Source organism: Plecotus auritus (assembly GCF_963455305.1).
Source record: "Plecotus auritus genome assembly, chromosome: 5".
NCBI classification, from domain to species: domain Eukaryota; kingdom Metazoa; phylum Chordata; class Mammalia; order Chiroptera; family Vespertilionidae; genus Plecotus; species Plecotus auritus.
The window spans coordinates 56,832,330-56,854,015 of NC_137776.1; the positions used below are offsets into that span (position 1 = coordinate 56,832,330).

At 43.4% G+C, this 21,686-nt stretch overlaps 1 protein-coding gene across 1 annotated transcript in view; it reads left to right on the forward strand.

The window, feature by feature from the left end:
- Positions 1-11,373: 11,373 nt before the first annotated feature.
- DPP4 (dipeptidyl peptidase 4) overlaps positions 11,374-21,686 on the forward strand; it is an 89,499-nt gene continuing 79,186 nt past the window's right edge. The window contains exons 1-2 of the mRNA XM_080668218.1: positions 11,374-11,619; positions 12,138-12,225. Of these exons, the coding sequence (XP_080524344.1) occupies positions 11,614-11,619; positions 12,138-12,225 (94 nt within the window). The 5' untranslated portion in view covers positions 11,374-11,613. The remainder of the gene's footprint in view (positions 11,620-12,137; positions 12,226-21,686) is intronic.

Consider the following 21,686-nt stretch of genomic DNA (forward strand, 5'->3'; position numbering starts at 1 on the left):
CCTCTTGGGAGAACAGGAAGATTGTGGACTTTACTCGGAGAAACTGGTTTGTCCAGACAGTTTTATTTCACTCCCCCTCAAAAGTGAGAATGCCTTGGTCACTTCTACTTCAAAGCAGCCGTAAGGTCAGCAGGACCTCGGGGGTAGGGATGCAGGCACATTGCACCCTTGATCCCTGAGATCCAGGAAGGAGGTCAGACCTGCCTGGTGGAGATCTCCACAGGAACCAGGGTTGCCATAGTTTGCTACTATGTGTAGCATACCTAGTGTTACACAGAATCATTGGGTAGAAAGAAAACTTGCCATTTATACTTTATGAATTATATTTATGAAATTCTACATGTGATTGGCAATACAAGTAGCTTAAATTTTTGGATTTGTTTGATCCATATGTGCATTTTTAGTTCCTGAAAACTTTGTGAAAAGAAAAGAAAGGTTATAAATGCAGATTAAAAGACGTGGTCCCTTCCCATAAAATGTGCACATTCTTCTTGGGCAGAAAAGATGAATGTATATGAAAGAATTAGAAAACATCCTATAACACAGTTCCCCTCCTCCCTCAAGGCACTAATTATTACCATACACTTATATGGCACCTCCCTTAACAGCCCAAATAGGGGCTATGGAACAAACTGTTGAATAAAATACTCTCCCAATCCCCTTTTAGCTAGGGACTGGCTAAAATTCAGTCCCTTCATTCTAATCATAAGCTCTTCTGACTTTGAGATCTACCTAAATCAGAGTTTTTTCTCATGGTGGGGTAATATCTTCAGAAATCCTAGCCAGGAAATTAAGAAAATAATGCTAATGACAAATAATACTAATGATAGCCCCACGCCCAGACGTGGAGCCTACCGCGTGCCCTTCAGTAATTGTTTAGTTACTGTGTGTACCTCTGCAATCCTTGCAACACTGCTGGCAACGTGCTGCTCGTCCACACTCCCTCTCCTATGCCAATTTGCCAATTTATCTCTCAAGTGTTAGCTACCAAACAAGCCAGAGATCGGAGCTGAGAACTTTTTGTTTAGTCAGCCCAGTCTGACCTGCCCCCCTTCCCCCCGCCCCCCACACACACTACACACCCGGTTCCACCCTAAGTTTTCAAAATTTCTAGAAAAATTTTGCAATGCACTTTTCAAATTGATTGGGATATTAAATCTCCTGGAAAAGAACAATTCAAAATATACCTAATACCTAGGAAATACCATCCTTAACTTATGCACCCCCTTCCCCTCTGCCTGGGTTAGGTGGAACGTGAGGACATCCTTTCACAATGTTTTGCCGAAGCCCAAGCTGTCCTTTCCCTTCTCTGCTCCTCAAAGGGCTGTCTATGCCTCTCGCACATTCCTCTCCTCCACGAGGACTGCGAACATCTGTTCAGCATCTTCCAAACTGCAGCCTGCTCACGCGCGGCTCTCTAGGGCACTGGAACATTGACCCACAGTTTTTCTTGTCCCAACTTGATCTCAACTATTTTTAGCCTCGTTGGTTTTCGTTTTCAACATTTTAGTCATTTTTCATGTCTGCTTATTCTCCTATTTCTCCATGTTGTGTAATATTCCTTTGATTACCTTTTTTCCAAGGAACTCAAAGAACTCGATGATTCAGCCCTCTGCCCACAGAGCCTCTTGCGGCAAGAGGCTCTCCTCCCTACTTCTGCGAGGTACGGGATTGTTTGGCTCCACTGCAGCTCTGTTTTTCCAGCTGTCAAGCAGCAGCTGACCAGATTTTTTTCTACACACTGAAAATCCACACGCAGCAAAGTGTGTCAGTGCATAGTAGGCTGGAAGCAAGGTCTAAAAGAAAAAAGTCAAAGTGGCTATGAACATCTAGAGAAACAACATCGACAATTTTATTATGCGCCAAATGCCAGGTTAGTTGCTGGGAATAACGGTGGAAAAAACCCAGTCCCTGGCCTTCAGAAGGAAGAGACACAAATGAATTATCATTTATTCGTGCTCTGAGAGAGCACAGAGGCAAGGCACTTCCCTGAGACAGGAGGTGGGTAAGGCTTCTTAGAGGAGATGGCCCCAGAGTCTGGAAGGTTGCCTAGGATTTAGCCAGAAGAAAAATAAGGGGAATGAAATACCAGGTAGAGGGAACATTGTGTTTGAAATTTTGGAAGCAAAGGAGAAAGACAGCAATTCTTAGAAATGCAAGTAGCCTAGTGGAGGTGTGGAAAGTTGGGGAGGAACAGTGAAAAGGAAAGTTGAGAGACGAGACCAGAAATGGACTTTATTCTGCAGCAGGGAAGCCGCATTTTAAATAGGAAGATAATAGAGGCTGCACTGAAGTGAAATTACAAGACAAGAGGCCAGTCAGAGGAGGCTGGTGCAGTGATCTGAACTGAAAGAGGGGAAGGCCTGAACAAAGGTGAAGCTTAGAGGGATGTGGAGAAATAAGAGAGATATTGAAGAGGTTGATGTGTGGGGTAAAGTAGACCAGGGGGAGCTCCTGGGTTTCTGGCTTGGACAACCTGGCAGGCTATTCCTCTCACTGAGGTGGGACATGATGAAAAAGGATCATACTTGGGGTATGTGTGTGGGGGGAGGGAGGGTGGGTGGTATGAGTGGGGGTAGTGCCAGCAATAATTAATGATTAACTGACTCTCGGTTAAATTGCTTTTGATAGGCCTCTGAATCATCCAGGCCAGGACATCCAGGTGACTCAGAATCCAGTAAAGTATCCCAACTAAGGAGATATGTGGGGAAATCATCAGCAGATAGAGATACCATTGAATGCGGCAAGGAGTAGCTGAGATTACTCAGTTATTATCTTATTAAAACCCCTTAACTCTGTGAAATGAGTTTAAAAAAAAGACCCACAGGCGTATAATTGGATGACAGACCCAGGCTTGTCTGACTTTAATCTTTGCCTTTTTCTCTTCTCCATGCTGCTTTCCAGGTGGGTATATTGAGTGCTTGGAAGAAGCGTTTGTTTCTGTGTTCATGGCTTGGGTGAGTTCACTCCAGCCCAACACTGTTGTAGTTTCTGGAAACACAAATATTAATAAAGCATGTCTGTCGCATTAATAAAGCGTGTCTGCCACAGGGTAAGAGAGATAGGAAGTCAACAGTCATTTTGACATAATATGGTAAGGGCAGTGATGGACGTGTGTGCAGGGTACAACATGTAAGAATCAGGAAGAACCTCTGGCCCCCCAAGTACAGATAAAATGCCTATATCAATCATGTCAACCTCCAATCAAGTCTGTTCATCAGACTGGGTGGAGTTTGAGAGTGGAGGCGGGGTGGCGAGGTGGAGCCTCTGTCTGAGGGGACTGGTTTGAAGGGGATACTTGGCTTAGAAGAGACAATGAAAGAGACCGAAAGAAGGAGGACACCTCCAGGAAGGAGCCAAGGACCTCCTCACTAAAAACATCCGATCCACAGCCTAGTGCATTCAGGTAGCCTCTGGGAATTCCACTCTCCTCCCTCAGCCTCCTGTAAAAAATGCTTTTTGGAGACTAGTAATGGTTTGATCTGGGGTTTCCTAGCAAGCTACTAGTAGATGGATTAGTGATTGTTAACTTGTTTGTAAGCATTATTATCCCAGTGATGGGCCTGATTGTTCACCAAGATATTCTCAGTACACTGTCTGCAAAGTAGCATCTCAATAAATGTTAACTTTTATTGAATCAAAGCTAAATGTAAATAAACAGCTAGTTATACTCAAAATATTTCTTTTCGTTTTCTAAAATATATATCATATGTTGAATATTATAACTGTTGTAGTCAAATGGCTGATGAATGTGGACACATCATTAAAATTATTAAGATAGTGTGCTTGATAAAGGACAAAATAAATAATGTTATAACAGCCTTTGGTGGGGTTGGGAAAAAAACAGAAACCAATGAATGAACCGTGCTTCACGGGAACACAGGAAGGGAGAAATGAGAGGATTACCTGGGGTGTCTTTTTAAACATGTAAGTTCTTTCATGGCTGCATCCTCACTTCTTAGATGGAAATGAACAAAGACCATCTAACTGAGAACAAAAGCAAAGTCTGATTTTTTCAGGGCCTAATATAGTAAGGACAGAGTTCCCTGATTGAAGGGCAAGTGTCTAAGGAGAAAAAATAAAAAATTAAAAAAAAACCCACTTTGCTTATCTTCCAGAGTGGAGGGCAAGGAGTGAGATCTGTTCTGCTTCCTCATCATTGCCTTGCCCACTCCCACGCCATCCTCCCTCTTTCCTTCTTTCCAGTGTAAGATCCCATTTCTTACAGGCCTCTAATGACAGTCCCCAAGAACACAGAGAAAGATCTGATGTTATTTTTTCTTCATTTATCATTTCACTTTTTTAATTTACTCAACACACTCTTATTGACTACTGATGTGTTCCAGGCACATTATTAGGCAATACAGAGAGAAAGATGGGAAGAAAGATAAAATAACTGGAACATTTCCAATTTTCATGAAGAGATAGTTTAGCAAATAATATTTGCTATAATGGTGTTGCGCTACTTATCAAGTTATTTTTCATTTGGTCTCTCATAAATTCTTCACCCTTATGTTCCCTGTCTAGTGCCTTAGGAGGCTGCAGATAGCATCCTCTATTAAAATAAGATTGAGACTAAGATTAATAAGGCTCTTTTAAAATATATATATATACTAGAGGCCCGGTGCACAAAATTCATGCATGGGAGGGGGGTGTCCCTCAGCCCAGCCTGCACCCTCTCCAATCTGGGATCCCTTGAGAGATGTTCGACTGCCCATTTACAGGGATCGGGCCATGGGGGAGTGGCCAGACTGGGTGAGGGGCTGAGGGCTGTTTTCAGGCTGGCCACAGCCCCTTTAGGGTGGGGGTCACCACTGGGGTGTCTGGCCAGCCTGGGTGAGGGGCTGATGGCTGTTTGTAGGCTGGCCAAGCCCCTGGTGACCCAAGCTCCCAGCCCCTCCTTTTTCTCCTTTTTTTCCAGCGCCTCCTTGAGTGGAGGCCAGGGCCAGCCAGAGCAGGTGGGAAGCTTGGCTTCCTCCATCGGGGGCAACCCAAGCCTCCTGCTCACTCCAGCTCTGTGGCCTCCACCATCTTGTTGGGTTAATTTGCATACTCACTCCTGATTGGCTGGTGGGTGTAGCAGAGTGATGGTCAATTTGCATGTTTCTCTTTTACTAGTATAGATATATTTTATTGATTTCAGAGAGGAAGAGAGAGGGAGGGAGAGAGAAAGAGAGAGAGAAACATCAATCTGAGAGAGAATCATTACTCAGCTACCTCCTGCACACCTCACACTGGGCATTGAGCCCACAACCAGGGCATGTGCCCTGACCGGGAATTGAATCATGACTTCCTGATTCATAGGTTGATGCTCAACCACTGAGCCATGCCAACCGGGCAATAAGGATCTTTTACCCTCTACCTTTAATTGGGTTCAGTCAAGAAAAGGTACCAGCAAGGTATTGAAGACAAGGAAGAAAAAGAGACCAAAGTATTTATTCCTTTTGCTTTATATTTGCTTTGTGCTCTTGGCTTTATCCCTCCAGGTCAACAGTTCATTCCAGGTGACCCCCACCTCCAAGTCACAGATTCTTTATAGGGGCTATTACCACAGAGGGTTGCAGGGATAACTCTGGTATCAAGAGTGTTTGACCTGCAGTGATGGTGGTTCATTTATCCTGTGGTACTTAAGAAGGAAATAGATGGGCAGCATTCTAAACTATGTCTTGATTTAAACACTCATAAAAATAATGTATGGTGCAGAAATCTCTCTTAAGTTGTTATAATATAAATTCATGGCCTCTCGTCAAGTCTCAAACTCAAATCACTTCATAGGCCCAGAATGCCTTGTTTGAAATGGAAACCAGATCTTTTTGAGGAAGGAGCCTGCAGTGCTGCCACAGTACATACCTTATGTCTTCTTCCAAGACTTCCTCAGAAGCACACATAACATAAAACTAAGTTTGAAAATGTCCTGTGAAATGGGACAAGCTGAGACCTCCCAAGAGTTCTTAAATACCAGCCTTTGGTTTATACTAATTCCTGTGGAGTTAAAACACTACCATGGTTCAGCAATGAATTACCACAAATCCAGTGGCTTAAAACAACACAAATTTCTTATCTTATAGTCCTGGCAGTCAGAAGTCTGAAATAGGTCCAACTAAAGTTCCTTCTAGAGCCCTGGCTCCCAATATGGGGCATGTGCCACAGGGGGGCAAGTTGATTTTTTAAGGGGGCAATTAAAAAATGAGTTATTAACAGTGATTTTTTTTGCATTTCTTATGGTTCTAAGGGCCTCATATACAGCATATAAATATATATTGTGACATATTTATGCATTTCAATTCTCTATTACATGTTTTGAAACTTTATTTGCTATTTTTATATCACTTCATATTATTATTTTTAAAACAATTTCTTAGTGATTTCTTCCTCAGTACTTCAACTGTCCTTTCATTCTTTTATTTTTCTCTTTCATGGATGCCATGCTCTTTGGAAGCTTGTTTAGACCAAGTTAATGGCCTTTTAGGCTTCCTCCATGTGAATGGGAGTTCACTTTCTGAATAATAAGAATTATATATCATGGGGGGGTGGGTGGTGTCATGATTTTAGAGATGCTTAGGTGGGTCATGGCCGAAAAATGGTTGGGAACCACTGTTCTAGAGGCTCTGGGAGAGAAACTATTTGCTTGAATTATCCAGCTTTTGGGGTTGGCCTGCATTCCTTGGCTCATTTATTCTCCTGACCCATAGAGAGAGATTGTGGCAGGACAGACCACATGGAAACCCCTGGCACTGTCCCACTACAACTATATGGTGAACCAAAATAATACTGCATTTCTGGGCAAATACAGAGGTTAGTGTCACTAATCTAAAACTCTGAAATATGCAGGGGTATTGGTTTCCTATTCCACACTCAATGAACTTTCCTGTTCAGCCTGTACAAAGTAAAATGGGTTGTGGGAAATTATTATGAATCAATCTCAGCTGCCATCTCAGGTATGGTAACTTTACGAGGTCAAGCAATACAGTCCTGGTATCTAGGGCTACTAAACTGATGAGCACTTTTTTTCCTTGAGTTTAATTAATAAAGACCAACTTAAAAGTCTGCCTTTACCTGGAAGAGGCAACATTTTATTTTTACCATCTTACTTAAGGGATAAACCAAGTCTCTTGCTCTCTGTTATAACATAGTCTATTGAAAACTTGATCATCTTGATATCCCATAGAACATCACATTGGTCCATTACATTGGTGCCATTATGCTAATTCGCCCTGGTGTACATAAGTAGCAAATTCCTTAAATGCTTTAGTAAGATAAATGTGGACACATGGTAGAGGATAAATTCCATAAAGATTTTTGAAAGTTTCAAGGCACCCAGTGGTTTAGAACATGTCAGGATACACCTGCTAAATGAAAGTTAATTCACTACACCTTGTTTGCCCACCACAAGCGGGGCAATGTTTGCCAGAACTCTGGATTTTGGAGACATCATATACCAGAACTCTTTGGATTTGGGAGACACCATATACCACAAATGGATGTGCTTCTCCAACCCATTTGGTCAGTAACCTATAAGGCTGTCTGCTTTGAATGGAGCCTGGAGCAAGAGAGGGCTCCCTCCAGGGCTCCTCAAACTTTTTAAACAGGGGGCCAGTTCACTGTCCCTCAGACAGTTGGAGGGCCGGACTATAGTTTAAAAAAAAAAACTGAACAAATTCCTATGCGCACTGCGGGCCGGGGATGAGTCGGCTGCTAAGCAGGACAGGCAGCGGCACCCAGCGGGCCGGATAAATGTCCTTGGCGGGCCGCATGTGGCCCGCGGGCTATAGTTTGAGGATGCCTGGTCTAGGCTATAGCGCAAGCTGCCCTGATACTGGAATTCTAATGACCTAGCAGACAAAATAGTTGCCAGAGGTGACTGTGGCAACCAGAGAAATGTTATAGAGGCTCAACTAAACCCCAATAGAAGAATCAGAGAGGATATGCTTAACGTTTTTAGAATAAAGCCAGGCCATTTTTTAAAAAATTTATTCGTTATCTATTGATATATAATAAAATACCCCAAATCTTGGGGGCTCTTCTTGGATGATGGCTACAACAACCAATGACTATTCACTGTATGAAAATCAACTTCTTTCTTTCTATTTTTGTGTCCTTCTTTTCCCTCTGTCTAGCCCATGCCCCCAGTGCTGCTTCCCCAGAATTGATTGTGTTTTATTTTAAAATGTTTTAATTAAAGCATAGTTACACAATATTATATTAGTTTCAGGTGTACAACATAATGATTTGACATTTACATACCTGACGGTGTGATCAACACATAAGTTTAGTAACCATCTGTCTCCATGGAAAGTCATTACAATATTATTGACTATATTCCCTGAGCTGTACATTGCATCTCCATGGCTTATTTCTTTTATAACTGGAAGTTTGTACCTTTTATTCACCTTCACTTTTCTCAACCATCCCCCACCCCCTCGGCTCCTCTCTTTCTACAAGGTTTTGGTAGAGACTGAAAACATGATCATGGAACACCAAGCATATCAGTTTGCTAGGGCTATCATAACAAAGTATTGCCAACTGGGTGGCTTAAACAACAGAAGTGTATTGTCTCACTATTCTGGAGGCTGAAAGTCCAGCATCAAGGGATTGACAAGGTTGCAACGTTCTTTCTGAGGCCTGTGAGGGAAGGATGTGTTCCAAGCTTCTCTCCTTCATTTGTTGAAGACTGCCTTCTCCCTGTGTTTCTTCACATCATCTCCTCTCTATGTGTGTCTCTGTGTGCAAATGTCCCCTTTTAATAAGGACACTGGTCATATTGGATTAGAGTCCACCCTAATGACTTCCTTTTAGCCTGATTACTTCTGTGAAGATCCAATCTCCAAAGAAGGTCACTTTCTAAAATACTGGTGATTAGGAGTCCAACATATCTTTTTTGGAGGGGACACAGTTCAACCCATAACAACAAGTAACTGTACAACCTGAACTACCCATAATAAACTGATCGTTACCTGATCCACCAAATGATAGTTGGGCATGTCCAGCAGCATCCCATTATTGAGTGGAAATGGCATCTATAAGCTATAGGAGATAAACCCAAGTGTCCCAAGAGGCACAAGAAGTTCATCTGAGCAGAGAATTCGGACTCCATGGTACCCACTTCCACTGTTTCAGTGTCTCTCCCTCCACACATTCCTGTACTTTCATGGGGAGTACCATATAACCAAGCAACAGAGGAGGGAAAAGAGTGGGCCTTATTGCAAAGTAAGTTGGTACCAGTCATTAAGTCATCACAGCCCCTTCTTAAGGATATCCTGAAATACCATAGAAAGAGAAATCTTGCTAATAGAACTTTGAGTAGTACATCTGTTTTTCCATTTTGTATGGAAAGAGAGATGGCCTAATATAAGATTACACTGACTCATAAGTGGTGGCTAATGTGTTGGCCAGCTGTTTCCTAGAGACTTTTAAAAAACAAGATTGAAAGACTGGTGACAACGGTCTGAGTGAGGGAGATATGTGAAAGAATTTTTTGAAGTGGGCATCCAGTGTGAAGACATGTGTCTCATGCCATGGCCTCCACAGAACTAGAGGATAGGTTCCTTGGATGGTACCCAACCTTTCCCCAGCCTCCCCAGAGCTCCATGGTGTGGACCTGGAGGTTAAGCATAGGCTCAGTGCATCATGTCCCACCCCGAAGCTGCAGCTTCCTTCCTCCATTGCTGAGTGTACAAACTGGTGAGAGCAGAGGCTGACACTGAGCTCCCAATATGGCACTATTCCCTCTTGTCTTTGTTAGACGTTCTGTTTTCACCACGCCAGCCCACAGGCTCCAGTAACAATATTGCTATTGACACACTTTTACCGGCAGTTGGAAGAGGGAGGCGGGGATGGATTTGAGAGATACTGGTAAAGGCAGAATTGGTGAGGAACTGGTGATGAAGTGAGTGAGGCAAGAAAAGGAAACCTGAGATGACTAAAGTTTTCAGTTTCTGTGACTGGAGATACTTTTAATGAAGGTAGAGGTAATCAGAGAAGGGTGGGCCAAGGGTATTGGAGAAGACAGAGTTCAGTTTGAGCCTCTGGAGGTGGGTGTGGATGAGTGTATGTATGTATCATAAGCATAGTGGTCAAGAGGGGAAATGATCCCTGACTGCAGAAGCTAAGTCTGGAATGGAGATAAAGATTGTAAATTTGAATTTATTCATAATCATTTTTTGTTTTTATTAATTTTTTATTGATTAAGGTATTACATATGTGTCCTTATCGCCCCATTGCCGCCCCCCTCCCACTCATGCCCTCACCCCCCTGGTGTCTGTGTGTTTTAATGCTCCATAGGACTTTGCATTTTTAACTATGGACAGAGAGGCTTTGTTTTTCAACAGCAGTGAGCAAACTGAAGAGGCCTTTTAGAAGGTAAAGAGTAGCACATCCTCAAGAGAATGAGCAAAGAGGGACCCACAACACAAATGTGTTCCTGTGTGTTTGATACTGAAAATGCCAAGTGCACAGACCTCATCTGTCTTGTTGCACTTTTCCACTTTGGCTTCTAAAAGAGAGTCTGCTACATTGCAGCCATGCACACATATTAGTGAAATGGATGGAATAAATGGGAGGATGTGGAGATGAATGGATGGATGGATGAATGAATGAATGGATGAATGAACGAACCTACAGGGCATAATGGGGAGCTGGGAAAAGGCAGAGCCACACTTAATGGTTTTCTCTTGTTCAAATCTTCTTTGCAAGACTGAAAGATAAGGGGCCATCCGGCCAGTGGTTAAGAACATGGCTCAATTCAGACTCCACGACTTCCTAGCTGCGTGAAGGGGCCAAGTGGCTCAACCTCTCTGAGCCTAGACTTCCTTCCTGTAAAATAAACACAGCAAATGCTTAGAGCAGCCCCTGGGGGGCGGGGGGAGGAGGTTCCACACCAGACTTAGTGTTATTATTTTTGGCATCTTGATGAAAAGGTAAGCCTGCAAAACCAGCCAGAAATTCCCTGTTGAGGGTGAATCCAAATCCTTAGCCTCTAAGTTTCATTCCTAAGTGAACAATCGCCTTCTCCCTCGCTTTGCCATCCAGAAGCTTAAACACCCCACTCCTCCCCAACACACCTTTCACTGGCTAGAGATAGAGGCCTGGGTTTGGTCGCAGCTGCTCACAGTGAGCTGGGTGAGTTTGCAGACCCATGCCCTCTCTGGGCTCGGCCTGCCACGCGAGGTTGCAGGAGCCCAGCTCCAAGGCTCCTTTCTCATAAAACAGACCCTGGCCCCGGCGTTGGCGGCCTAGGACGCCGCGTCGGATGCCGGGCGCCAGCGTATCCCCGATAGGGGTCTCACACCCGCTCCCGCGAGTCCCGGGGCCCCGCACGGTGCGCACTCTGGCTGCCGCCCCGCACAGCCCAGGGGAGGTGCCTCTCTGGCGCCCCCCGGCCGGGATGGCAGTGTCCGGAGGCGACGCGCCTTCTCCCGCAGCTTGTCCCGCAGCCCTTTATACCTAGCGGGCCGGGCCCTCGCTAATGTTTAACTCGGGGCCGAAACTTGGGAGCGCCGAGTGACTTCGCGGCCGGTGGGGAGCGGCGGAGCCAGACGCGCGTCCGGGCGGCGAGTCTGACTTCTGCTGCCTCCCCGCTCTGGACCGACGCTCAGTTCCGAGGAGCCGCCGACGATGAAGGTGAGTGAGTAGCGCGCCTCCCGCTCCCCCAGCCCCAGGGTCGAGTTGTAGGTGCCTCTCCACCAAACTCTCCCCAAATGACCCCCCAAGTCCCTCGGAGCGGAACCAGGGCTCTCGTTAGGCAGCAGCGCCAGGGCCGCCCTCTGACAGGTGAAGGGATTTTCTAGGTCTCTGCTCTCACTCTGGGACCTGCGGGGTTTGGGCTAGACCAGGGCGCTCAGCCTCGGACGACCCGGAGAGCCACCCATAAACGCACGCCAGAACTCTCCCTGGGCTTCTGACGTGCAGGCGTAGTAGAAGCAAAGGGTAATGTGCTCAGAGGCCACAAGTTCAAGGGCGACCGCTCTTACTACCTCCCACTGGCTCACTCCAAACCCTCCCAGCCCACCGCGCCCCCCTGCCAGTGCGCGCCCACCGGCAAACCCCGTTGCCAGGGGTGCAAGCCTGGGTCCCGACCCCCTCACCCAGACGGGGGCTGAAGGGCTTGATCTAACCGGACTGATCTAACCGGCTTGCAGACGCAATGGAAGGTGCTGCTGGGACTGCTGGGGACTGCGGCGCTCGTCACCATCATCACCGTGCCCGCGGTTCTGCTGAGCCAAGGCAGTAAGTTTGTCATATTGGAAGGAGATAAGACAGTTGGAGACCAGATCTGCTTCTGTTTTACCACAGGAAGGGGGACGGGGCATTTTGTCGGGGGCTGGGACCCGTGTGACAGACAGGTTGTAGCTGAGGAGTCCCAGGCGTTGCTGCTGCTTCTAGGGTAGCCGTTAGATGGACTTCCGCAGGGTTCCCAGTGTTGACGCTGCAAGAGCCTCGCAGTCGTTTTATGTATAACCAACACGTACTTCCTGAAATTGGAGCGGGGCGGGTTAGGATTTTTATTTTTGTATTAAATTTAAATTAAGTCTTTAAATGTTCGTGGTTGTGGTCTTCAAAGGAAAGGAGGCAGTGTTCACAGATCTCAAATGTCACGTGGGTGTGGGGGAATAAGAAAGTAAGCCCCAAAATGCAGTTTGGAGAAGACAGAGCACAGGGCCCCAGGTCGTTTCCCTTCAGGAATGATGGAAATCCCTCAAAGTTGGGATGCGGGAACATAACTGACCAATTATAGACATTATAGAAGTAAGTATTTCAGAGTTAAATCATGAAGCTGCTGTACTACATGGTGATATTCAGAGAGGGGTAGGATCAGTGATGCTTGGTGGATTCTTTCATTTAAAGCCACCTTCTTTCCTTCAGCTTGGCCAACTTCTCCAGTTCCGTCCTAGCTCTTAATATTAAACATTCATACAACGGAATGTGCACTATTGATGTGAGCACACGAGAATAACTAGTTTGGGTCTCCTCGGCCCAACTTTCCTTTTAAATATTTATTTTCATTTCAGTGTTACACCTGCTGGGCAACTAGCTGAAGCATCTACTCTGGATGGTGTAGTCAACCAGGAAGTGTGCTTATATACGGAGGATGTGTTATCCAAATTTCTGTTCAGAATTAGTTTATAGAGCCATCAAAAACCACGTTTGCCCAGCAATTTCAGTGCCAGGGCAAAGGTGCCAAAGGTTAAATAACTGAATCTGTTGACTTATTGATAATGACTTCACTTACTTAAAGCAATGGTTACTACCATTTTAGACTGTTAAATGTCAGGCATTAGTCCACTCACATTGGACTCTGTTGTGAACTGTTGAACTTTAACTCTTTTTATAAAATGATACTTTGTATATTTAAACAACCACACACACAAAGCCAAAGGATGGGTCATCCATACAAGCAAATATTCACATCTTACATTATGTTTCAGGCACTGTACTAGTTGCTGCAAAGACAAAGATTAAATTTTATAAATATAAAGATCTCTGACCTCAAGAAGTTCATAGTAATTTAGTGGGAAAGAGACATGCAAACAAATCAAAGTAACCAAAACATCACTGAGGCACCACAATGGCGCAAGAAGGATAGGTAAAACTGTAATTATCAGAACTTGCCTTTAGGGGACAGAACACGACTTTTATAAGCCACTTGGGATGGGCAGTGAAATGGTCTAGCTCTAGGGGCTTAGGTCCTGAAACTGTCTTCCATGCGGTTCCGTGGGTAAACTACGGGTGTTTTGTTTTGTTTTGTTGAGTGACTCCTGAAGCCCGGGGAGGGGCTGTCTTATCATTGCCTTTAAAGCCGTGGTTGGCAAACTGCAGCTCTAGAACCACATGTGGCTCTTTGGCCCCTTGAGTGTGGCTTTTCCACAAAATACCACAGCCTGGGCGAGTCTATTTTGAAGAAGTGGCGTTAGAAGTTTAAGTTTAAAAAATTTGGCTCTCCAAAGAAATTTCAATCGTTGTACTGTTGATATTTGGCTCTGTTGACTAATGAGTTTGCCGACCACTGCCTTAAAGAGTACTTAGTTTTTTTCCTGCGAATGAAATTTGAACAAATATCTCAAAAACATCCTCTCTGATAGGGTCTTCCCCAGAGATTCACGTCTTCACCTATGATTGTGACTCAATAGGACAAGTTAGTGAGGCTTGAGCAAACTTCCCTGGTGTTAGAAGGATACTTCTGGGAAAGTATGAGAAAAACTCTCACAGGGAGCTTCCTATGTAGGGAGGCTGGAATGGTTAACTTCAGGTTCTAGAGGTAAGGTTTTCTGGAAAGAAAGTGAATGCCTTTCATGTCAACACAGAGACACAAGATCACATGCTCTAATCTGGGATTATAAAAGTATTCTTAGCAAGAGAGGAAGGTGGGCAGCAGGAAAAGGATATGATTGTAACCTGGGGGGATGAAGAACTGCTGGAGAATAATGGGCATGCCTGAACCCTTGGGCATGACAGTGGGAAGGTGGGTTTAAGTGGAGCAAGGCTGGGGGGAAATCAGGGAAAGTATCCCAGGAGACTGGTGGTACAGACCAGAATGGGGAGGCTGTATAGAGCTACTCAGAAACATGGATGATTAGACTTTGATCTTTGGGAACACAGGGAGTAAGGGGAGCTTGGCTAAGGACAACTCTTGGGAAACTAGGTGGAGATGTGGTTTCATTTTGTGCTTTATTTATACCACCACTGAAGTCTCCTCATATATTTTTTTTAAGAATATGTGTTTTCATTGATTTTAGAGAGAGATGAAGGGAGAGAGAGAAATATTAATGAGAGAGAAACATGGATCAGCTGCCTCCTGCATGCCCCCTACTAGGGATTGAGCCTGCAACCCAGGCAAGTGCTCTGACTGGGAATTTAACCACAGAACTCTTGGTGTATGGGATGATTCTCAACCAACTGAGCCACACCAGCCAGGGTTCCTCTTATTTCTTAAATGGCATTTACAGTTTACATATTTGAGGAGCAAAGGGAACTCACCTTGTTCCAATGCCTGCCTTGCCACAGCATTTTCACTAAATCAGCCATACCTTTCCTCCAGCTGTGCCATGGTAAGGGATAGCATTATTACAAAGAATCCAGAGTTGTTACCCAAGAAATGTCCTTCATATCGTCAATCTAGGTTTAAAATCAAATACATACCTGGAAGGAAGAGAGGAGGTGAGGCAGGAGAGTGGAAATATAAATGGGAAGGAAAGGAAAAAAAGAGAGAAAAGGAATGAAGGAAACATTTGATAGAAAAACAAACCAAAATGCCAGATTATGTGGAAAGCAAAGAAATAAACAGCCAAAAGTAAGGAGGAAGAAATGAGCAAACCCAATTTCATTCCCTGAGAGGTTGGTTTAAGAGAAGGTTAAGTGTTTCCATATGAAAGGATGACTTCAGCAGAACTTGACACACCCAGAAAGGGTGTGGAAAATGAAAGGGTGAGGGGTGGGGGAGGAGGGAAGCCTACTCAATACTAATGTCATATGTTTTTTAGAATAAAAACTCCTTGATGTCAGAAATTATGCATTCACTAAGCAAAATTAAAAGTTCACCTCCTTCTTTATGTATAATAAAGAATTGATTTTGTTTTAAATTTCAAAATGTCCTACTAAAAGGTATATTACATATTTAAACATTCTTTTCCCATACAATCAGCAGTAAAACATATATTGTACTCATAATGGATTATAGAAATCCTCATGGCTTAGTAGCAATAGGACCTTCTCATTCAGTACTTTGATCTCTTTATTTCCCCCTTTAAATTATATGATCTGCTGAGTTTTTAAAATTTTTGTCACATGGATTTATTACTTCATTTTATTATTTATCAAATGATTTTATTATTGAGTTTTATTATGGAATAGAAACGTAGCTGTTCTTTTTTCCTTTGCACTGCTTTAGCAGTAAATTTCCTCAATACTAGTACCTTTCTGCAGTGCAGAGGAAATTTGACTGCTCACCCATCCACCAGTAATAAAAGAAAACCCAAATGTGAAGGAGACAGGAATAATCAAAGAAAGAAAGATAACATCTATGAAGTTTGCCTGAGGAAGTTCAGGATCTATTCCAGGCTTACAAGCACAGAAATACGCCTGAATGGAAGCTTTGTATATTTCAGGGACAATCTCTAAACAGTGAGCTCTGTGAAAGCTCACATTGACTCCAGCTAGCTCAGTTAACTATTGTCGACCATTGTTGAGTGTTCATAAGGTCAATGGGTTGGTCTTTTTCAGGCCAGCTCATTTGGCGTTTGGCTCCCTAGCCATAGCATGTGCCTTTGATTTTTCTCTCTTAGACATCTTGCTGCTCATCCCAAAAGGGATTAGAGAGAAAAAGGGAAGACTCTTTGCCCAATTGATGGTTAGAAAAAGCCATATAAAGGGACTGACTAGAGCTGGATCTATATACTTGAAATTTTATGGCTAAACTAAGTGCTAAGGCCTACAGGGAATGTGACTGTAAATGCATGTGGGATCACCTTGCTTGTGGAAAAGAAGGTATGCAAAGATGTAATAACAGCCAACATTGTGTGCCAGGTATGGGGCTGAGGGCTTTTAATATACTTTTCATTTGATCCTTACAATAACCCTTTGAAAAGGATACTATTATCATCTCCGTTTTTACAGATGGTTTTCGGAAACTGAGAAGTTGCTTTAAAGATTTATTACTACACAATGAATTACCCCGAAACTTAAAACAACAAACATTTATTATGTCATAGTTGTGTCAGGAATTTGGCAGCAGCTTAGCTGGGTGGCTCTGATCAAGGTCTCTCAAGAGGTTGCAGTCAAGGTATTATCTGAAAGCTTGACTGGGGCTACAGGATCGACTTTCAAGCTCTCTCACATTGCTGTAGATAGCTACAGGCCTCAGTTCCCCTCCATGTGGGCCTCTCCATAGGGTACCAGACTTCCCTTAGAATGAAGGATCCATGTAGGAGGCTGCAGTGCCTTTTTATGACCTCGCCTCAGAAGTGTGACCAATGCTATACAACCATCATGTCTGTTGTATTCTGTTGGTCACACAGAGCAACCCTGCTGCAGTGGGAGGGGGCATTACACAAGGGCATGGATACTAGTGGCCGAGATTACCGGGGCCATCTTAGAGGCTGGCTACCAGAAAAGTTAAGGAACTTGCTCTAAGTTGCACCGAGTTAGAATTAGGCAATGTGACTCTAGAGCTGGTGCTCTTGAAACCAAATCATTCTGTTAGTGATCAAGTATAAAATTAATGAGGCCATATTTGCATAAATGTTACAAATTCCCACTCATATACCTATATTATAATTTCATGACTGCTAATCCTTGGATACTAAGTTCTGAGGAAAAGCACCTGCCGTTGCTGCCTCCTTTCCTTTCCTATATAAGCTGTAGATAGGCAACACCTTCCATCCCAGGACTGATACCCCACACTTTTGACTGGTCTTATTTAGTGTTTTTAGTAGTAGTAGTAGTAGTAATAGTAGTAGTAGTAGTAGGTCCAGATGTACTACTTGCACTGAATTACACTTGCTTTGTTTCCAATGGATGTTGTATTATTTCATTTGATCTTCATGAAACAACCACATCAGAAAGAGGTATTAATAGCCTGACTTTATACACTGAAGAAACTGAAGCATAGAAGTTTAGGGCTTTGTAAGTACTAGAACTTGGGAATCCAAGCTTTTGACTTCTAGCCTTTCCTCAGTCTGCTGGTTCCCATAAATAACTGTGTAATAAAATGCTTTGATGAGAGTTTTTTAAGTTAATGATAAATCATTGCTTTATGGCTTGATGCTTACATTTTCATTGTTGTAAATCAGTAGCTTGTAAATATTTTTACCTTTAGTCTTCATAGCTCCAATGTGACTTCCAGTAGAGGTGTGTCTCTCAACCTGAGAGTAAACTGAAACCACAAAACTGGAACTTCTGAGTTAGCTGTTTTATTTTTGCCAAGTACTGTATTTGAAGTTTTATATTGTACTTCAAAATTATAACTTCCTAGAATGGTTTTTTTAAATTTAATGATAAACCATTTGCTTAGTTAAGAGTACACATTAATGTGCACATTTTTTCATTATTTGGTTCACTGGGAAATTAAGGAGACCCATGAGCTTAAGTTACACAATTCAGCATCTAAGGCCCAAAAAGCAGAGGTAATTTAAAGCAGAGCCAAAGCCAGCAGGGACTTTAATAATGAGGGGGCCACACTGATTCAGGACATATGATGGAGAAAAAGGAGGTCTATGGGGTATCAGGTGGATACTATCACCCATTCTTTCTCTGACTTCACACTGGGTCCCCCAAAACTGGCTGGGTGGCTCCTGTCACCATAATACCATCTTTATAAGGCTGAAATCTCCTCTTCTGGTTTTCCCAGTTGTTTTAAAGCCCCATCTGCTCAAGCTCAGGTCCATGAGTTGAACAGACAGCTTCATTTCCCTGTGGTTTTTCTTTATTATTTAACTAGAGGCCCAGTGCATGAATTCGTGCACTAGTGGGGTTCCTCGGCCTGGCCTGTGATCAGGGCTGATTGGGGCCGGCCGGGGGAGGTTGGCTGTGGGAGTGCACTGACCACCAGGGGGCAGCTCCTGCATTGAGAGTCTGCCCCCTGGTGGTCAGTGTGCAGCATGGCAACCAGTCATAAAGGTCGCTTAGGCTTTTATATATATAGATTCCATTTAAAACCTCTTCAAGGCTAAGGCCTATAGTGGCCAGGTGCCATATTTGTTAACTCCTCAACATGTATTAAATGTTCCCTGCATGGCAGGTATTATTGAAGGTGCAGGGATCTGGTCCTAAACAGTCAAGATGAGGAGCCTGCTACCATGAACCTTTATAATTTATGGGGCACATGGGTAGTAGGCAAGCACATGAGTAATATCAGACAGTAATATCTGTTAGGACAAAAATAGTGTGATATAGAGGACAGAGGGGCACAGAGAGGCATTTCTCTTGACTCTAAGCATGAGTGTGGCAGGATCTTATTTCCATTTCTATAATATGTCTCTGACCCTGTGTAGATAATGGGGGTAGGGGGTGAAGGGTGGTTTGTCCAGGTGAGAGATGAAAGATTGGAGTGGGTGATAGCATTGGAGATGTTAAAAAAAAGATCAAGATGTATTTTGGAGGTAAGTCATAATGTATGGGAACATGAAGAGTGAGGAAGCTTTAGCTGGTTTGGCTCAGTGGCTAGAATGATGGTCTGTGGACCAAAGGGTCCCAGGTTCAATTCTGGTCAAGGGAACGGTCAAGGGCATATACATTGGTTGCAGGCTTCTCTCTGGCCCGGGCCCTGGTCCCAAGTGAGTGCAGGAGGCAACCAATCAATGTGTGTTTCTCTCACATCAATATTTCTCTCTGTCTTTCCCTCTCCCACTCTCTCTAAAAATCAATGGAAAAATATCCTCAGGTGAGGATTAAAAATAAGTAAATAAATAAATAAGTTAATCCTTACTACCCTTACAAAAAAAAAAAGAGTGAGGAAGAGTAGAGACAGGGATGACTCCTTGAATGCTTGCTGGATCATCAAAGTACAGAATTTTCTCATGTCCGCATGACTGTATCCTTTTGAAAAGAGCTAATCTACTAGGTTCCTCTGACCTAAGTTCCTCTTCCTAAAGAATCTGCTTCCCCTTCCCACTGCCGAGTTCAGGAGGGCCTTCTGCATCATGCACCTAGCACACACATGTCAATAGAAAGTAATTCTCCAAGTCAGCACATATTTATTGAGCATTTTCTATGTGCCAGGCACTTTGGTGGTCACCAAAGATATAACAAGGATAGGTAGGACCCTTGTTCTCAAATAATTCACAATTTTAAAGGAAACATAAACATCAACTATGATAAAAAGTGCTACATGTCTCTCCAGTAAATGATCAAAGTGCAATGGAAACATTAAAAAGCAAATGATAAATGTTGTCCAGGCAAGTCTGCACAGAAAACAACCAAACTTAAAGAGTTAATAATTTATAGGCCATCGGACTGGCCCCCAGGCGTGCAGTTCACTGCAATTCACAGCCCCCTGGTTCTGTATAAGGAGTGTGTCAGAATGTGTTTGGTTACAAGTAACAGAAAACATGACCAAAGGTTGTTTGAACTTGGCCTACAGTGGCCAGATGCCATATTTATTAACTCCTCAACATGTATTAAACGTTCCTTTTTCTTACTGTGTTATTATTAGCATGCTATATAATTGGAAGTGCAGAAGTAAGACAGTTAGCATAGATAGCCAACAACATCCTCAAGGACCCAGGTTCATTCTGTCTTTCAGCTTTGCCATTCTCAGACTGTTGTCAGCTTTTGTTCTCAAGCTTGTCTTCTCAGGGTCAAATTGTGACTGTTGCAACAACACATCATTTGCTCACACAGCTGCTTCATGAGACAGAAGAAGATGCCTTTCCTCATTCACAATCTGTTTTATCAGGGAGAAAAGATATTTCCAGAAGTCCTTCAGCCCAAGGCAACTTACCTTCATGTCTTGCTGACCAGATTTGTGTCACTTGTCCACTTCAAAACTGATCATTGGCAAGGGGAATGAATTACCAAGCTTGGACTAGATCAATCAAGACTCATCTTTCTGGGACAAGAAGGAAACTCCTTCCTTAGCACTTGGAAAAGAAAGGTGGAAGAGGAAAGTTAATTACCTAAGTTGAATTAGGAATTCTAAAAGATTGGGTGTGGTCTATGAAGGGATTTGATATACTTTATTACCACCCTTTTATCATTACACTAGAGGCCCAGTGCATGAAAATTCATGCACTGGGGATGGGGTGGAGGTCCCTCAGCCTGGCCTGCCCCCTCTCACAGTCTGGGATCCCTCAGGGGATGTTCCACTGACCACAGGGAGTGGGCCTAAGATGCAGTCTGGTCTCCCTCTGAAGGAGGCGAACCGGCCGATCAAGGGAAGGTGCTGTTCCCATCACCCTGCTGCTGCTGCCACTGCCAGCTGCCATGGCTGCCAGCCCTCCTCGGCCCTCGCAGCCACTGCAGCTTTGTCCGGAAGGACATCTGGAAGATGTCCAGTCTATCTGGTCTAATTAGCATATTACCCTTTTATTAGTACAGATTAAAAATATTAGTTTGCTAGCAAACTGGAAATAGTAGCTCAGTTGGTTAGAGCACCATCCAGATACACCAAGATTACAGGTTTGATCCCTGGTCCAGGCACAAGCAAGAATAAACCAATGGATGCATAAATAAGTGGAACTACAAATCTCTCTCTCATAAATAAATGAATAAATAAATAAATAAATTTTAAAAGAAGTAAGTAGATGTCAAGGCAGCTCCTATCTCCAAAGAATCTGAGCATATAACCCTCTCCTTCCCCTCTTCTCATGTTCTTTCTTAACCACATGAGTTTATTGCAAAACAGAGTGTTTTGATGCTGCCTTTTTTATCCTGAGGGTATGTTGGGGCTAGCACTTGCTTTCTCTTGGCATTCAAAGTGATAAAGAATAGGGGAGACTTGATTTTACATCATTTAAGATATAAATCTGAGACAATAGAGTGGGTCAGAAACATCCGAGGGAAATTACTCTCAAACTTCTCATAAAAAGCACATATAAATGGTAATATTTTATCATTATGTCATTATTATGTCATATTTTATCATGTCAATTCATAATGGAAAATGTGGCACAGTCAACATAAAATAAAATGGACAAAGTTTAAAAATACATGGCAAAAACTAGATCTCCAAAAGTCGACCTAGGAAAGTAGGACTT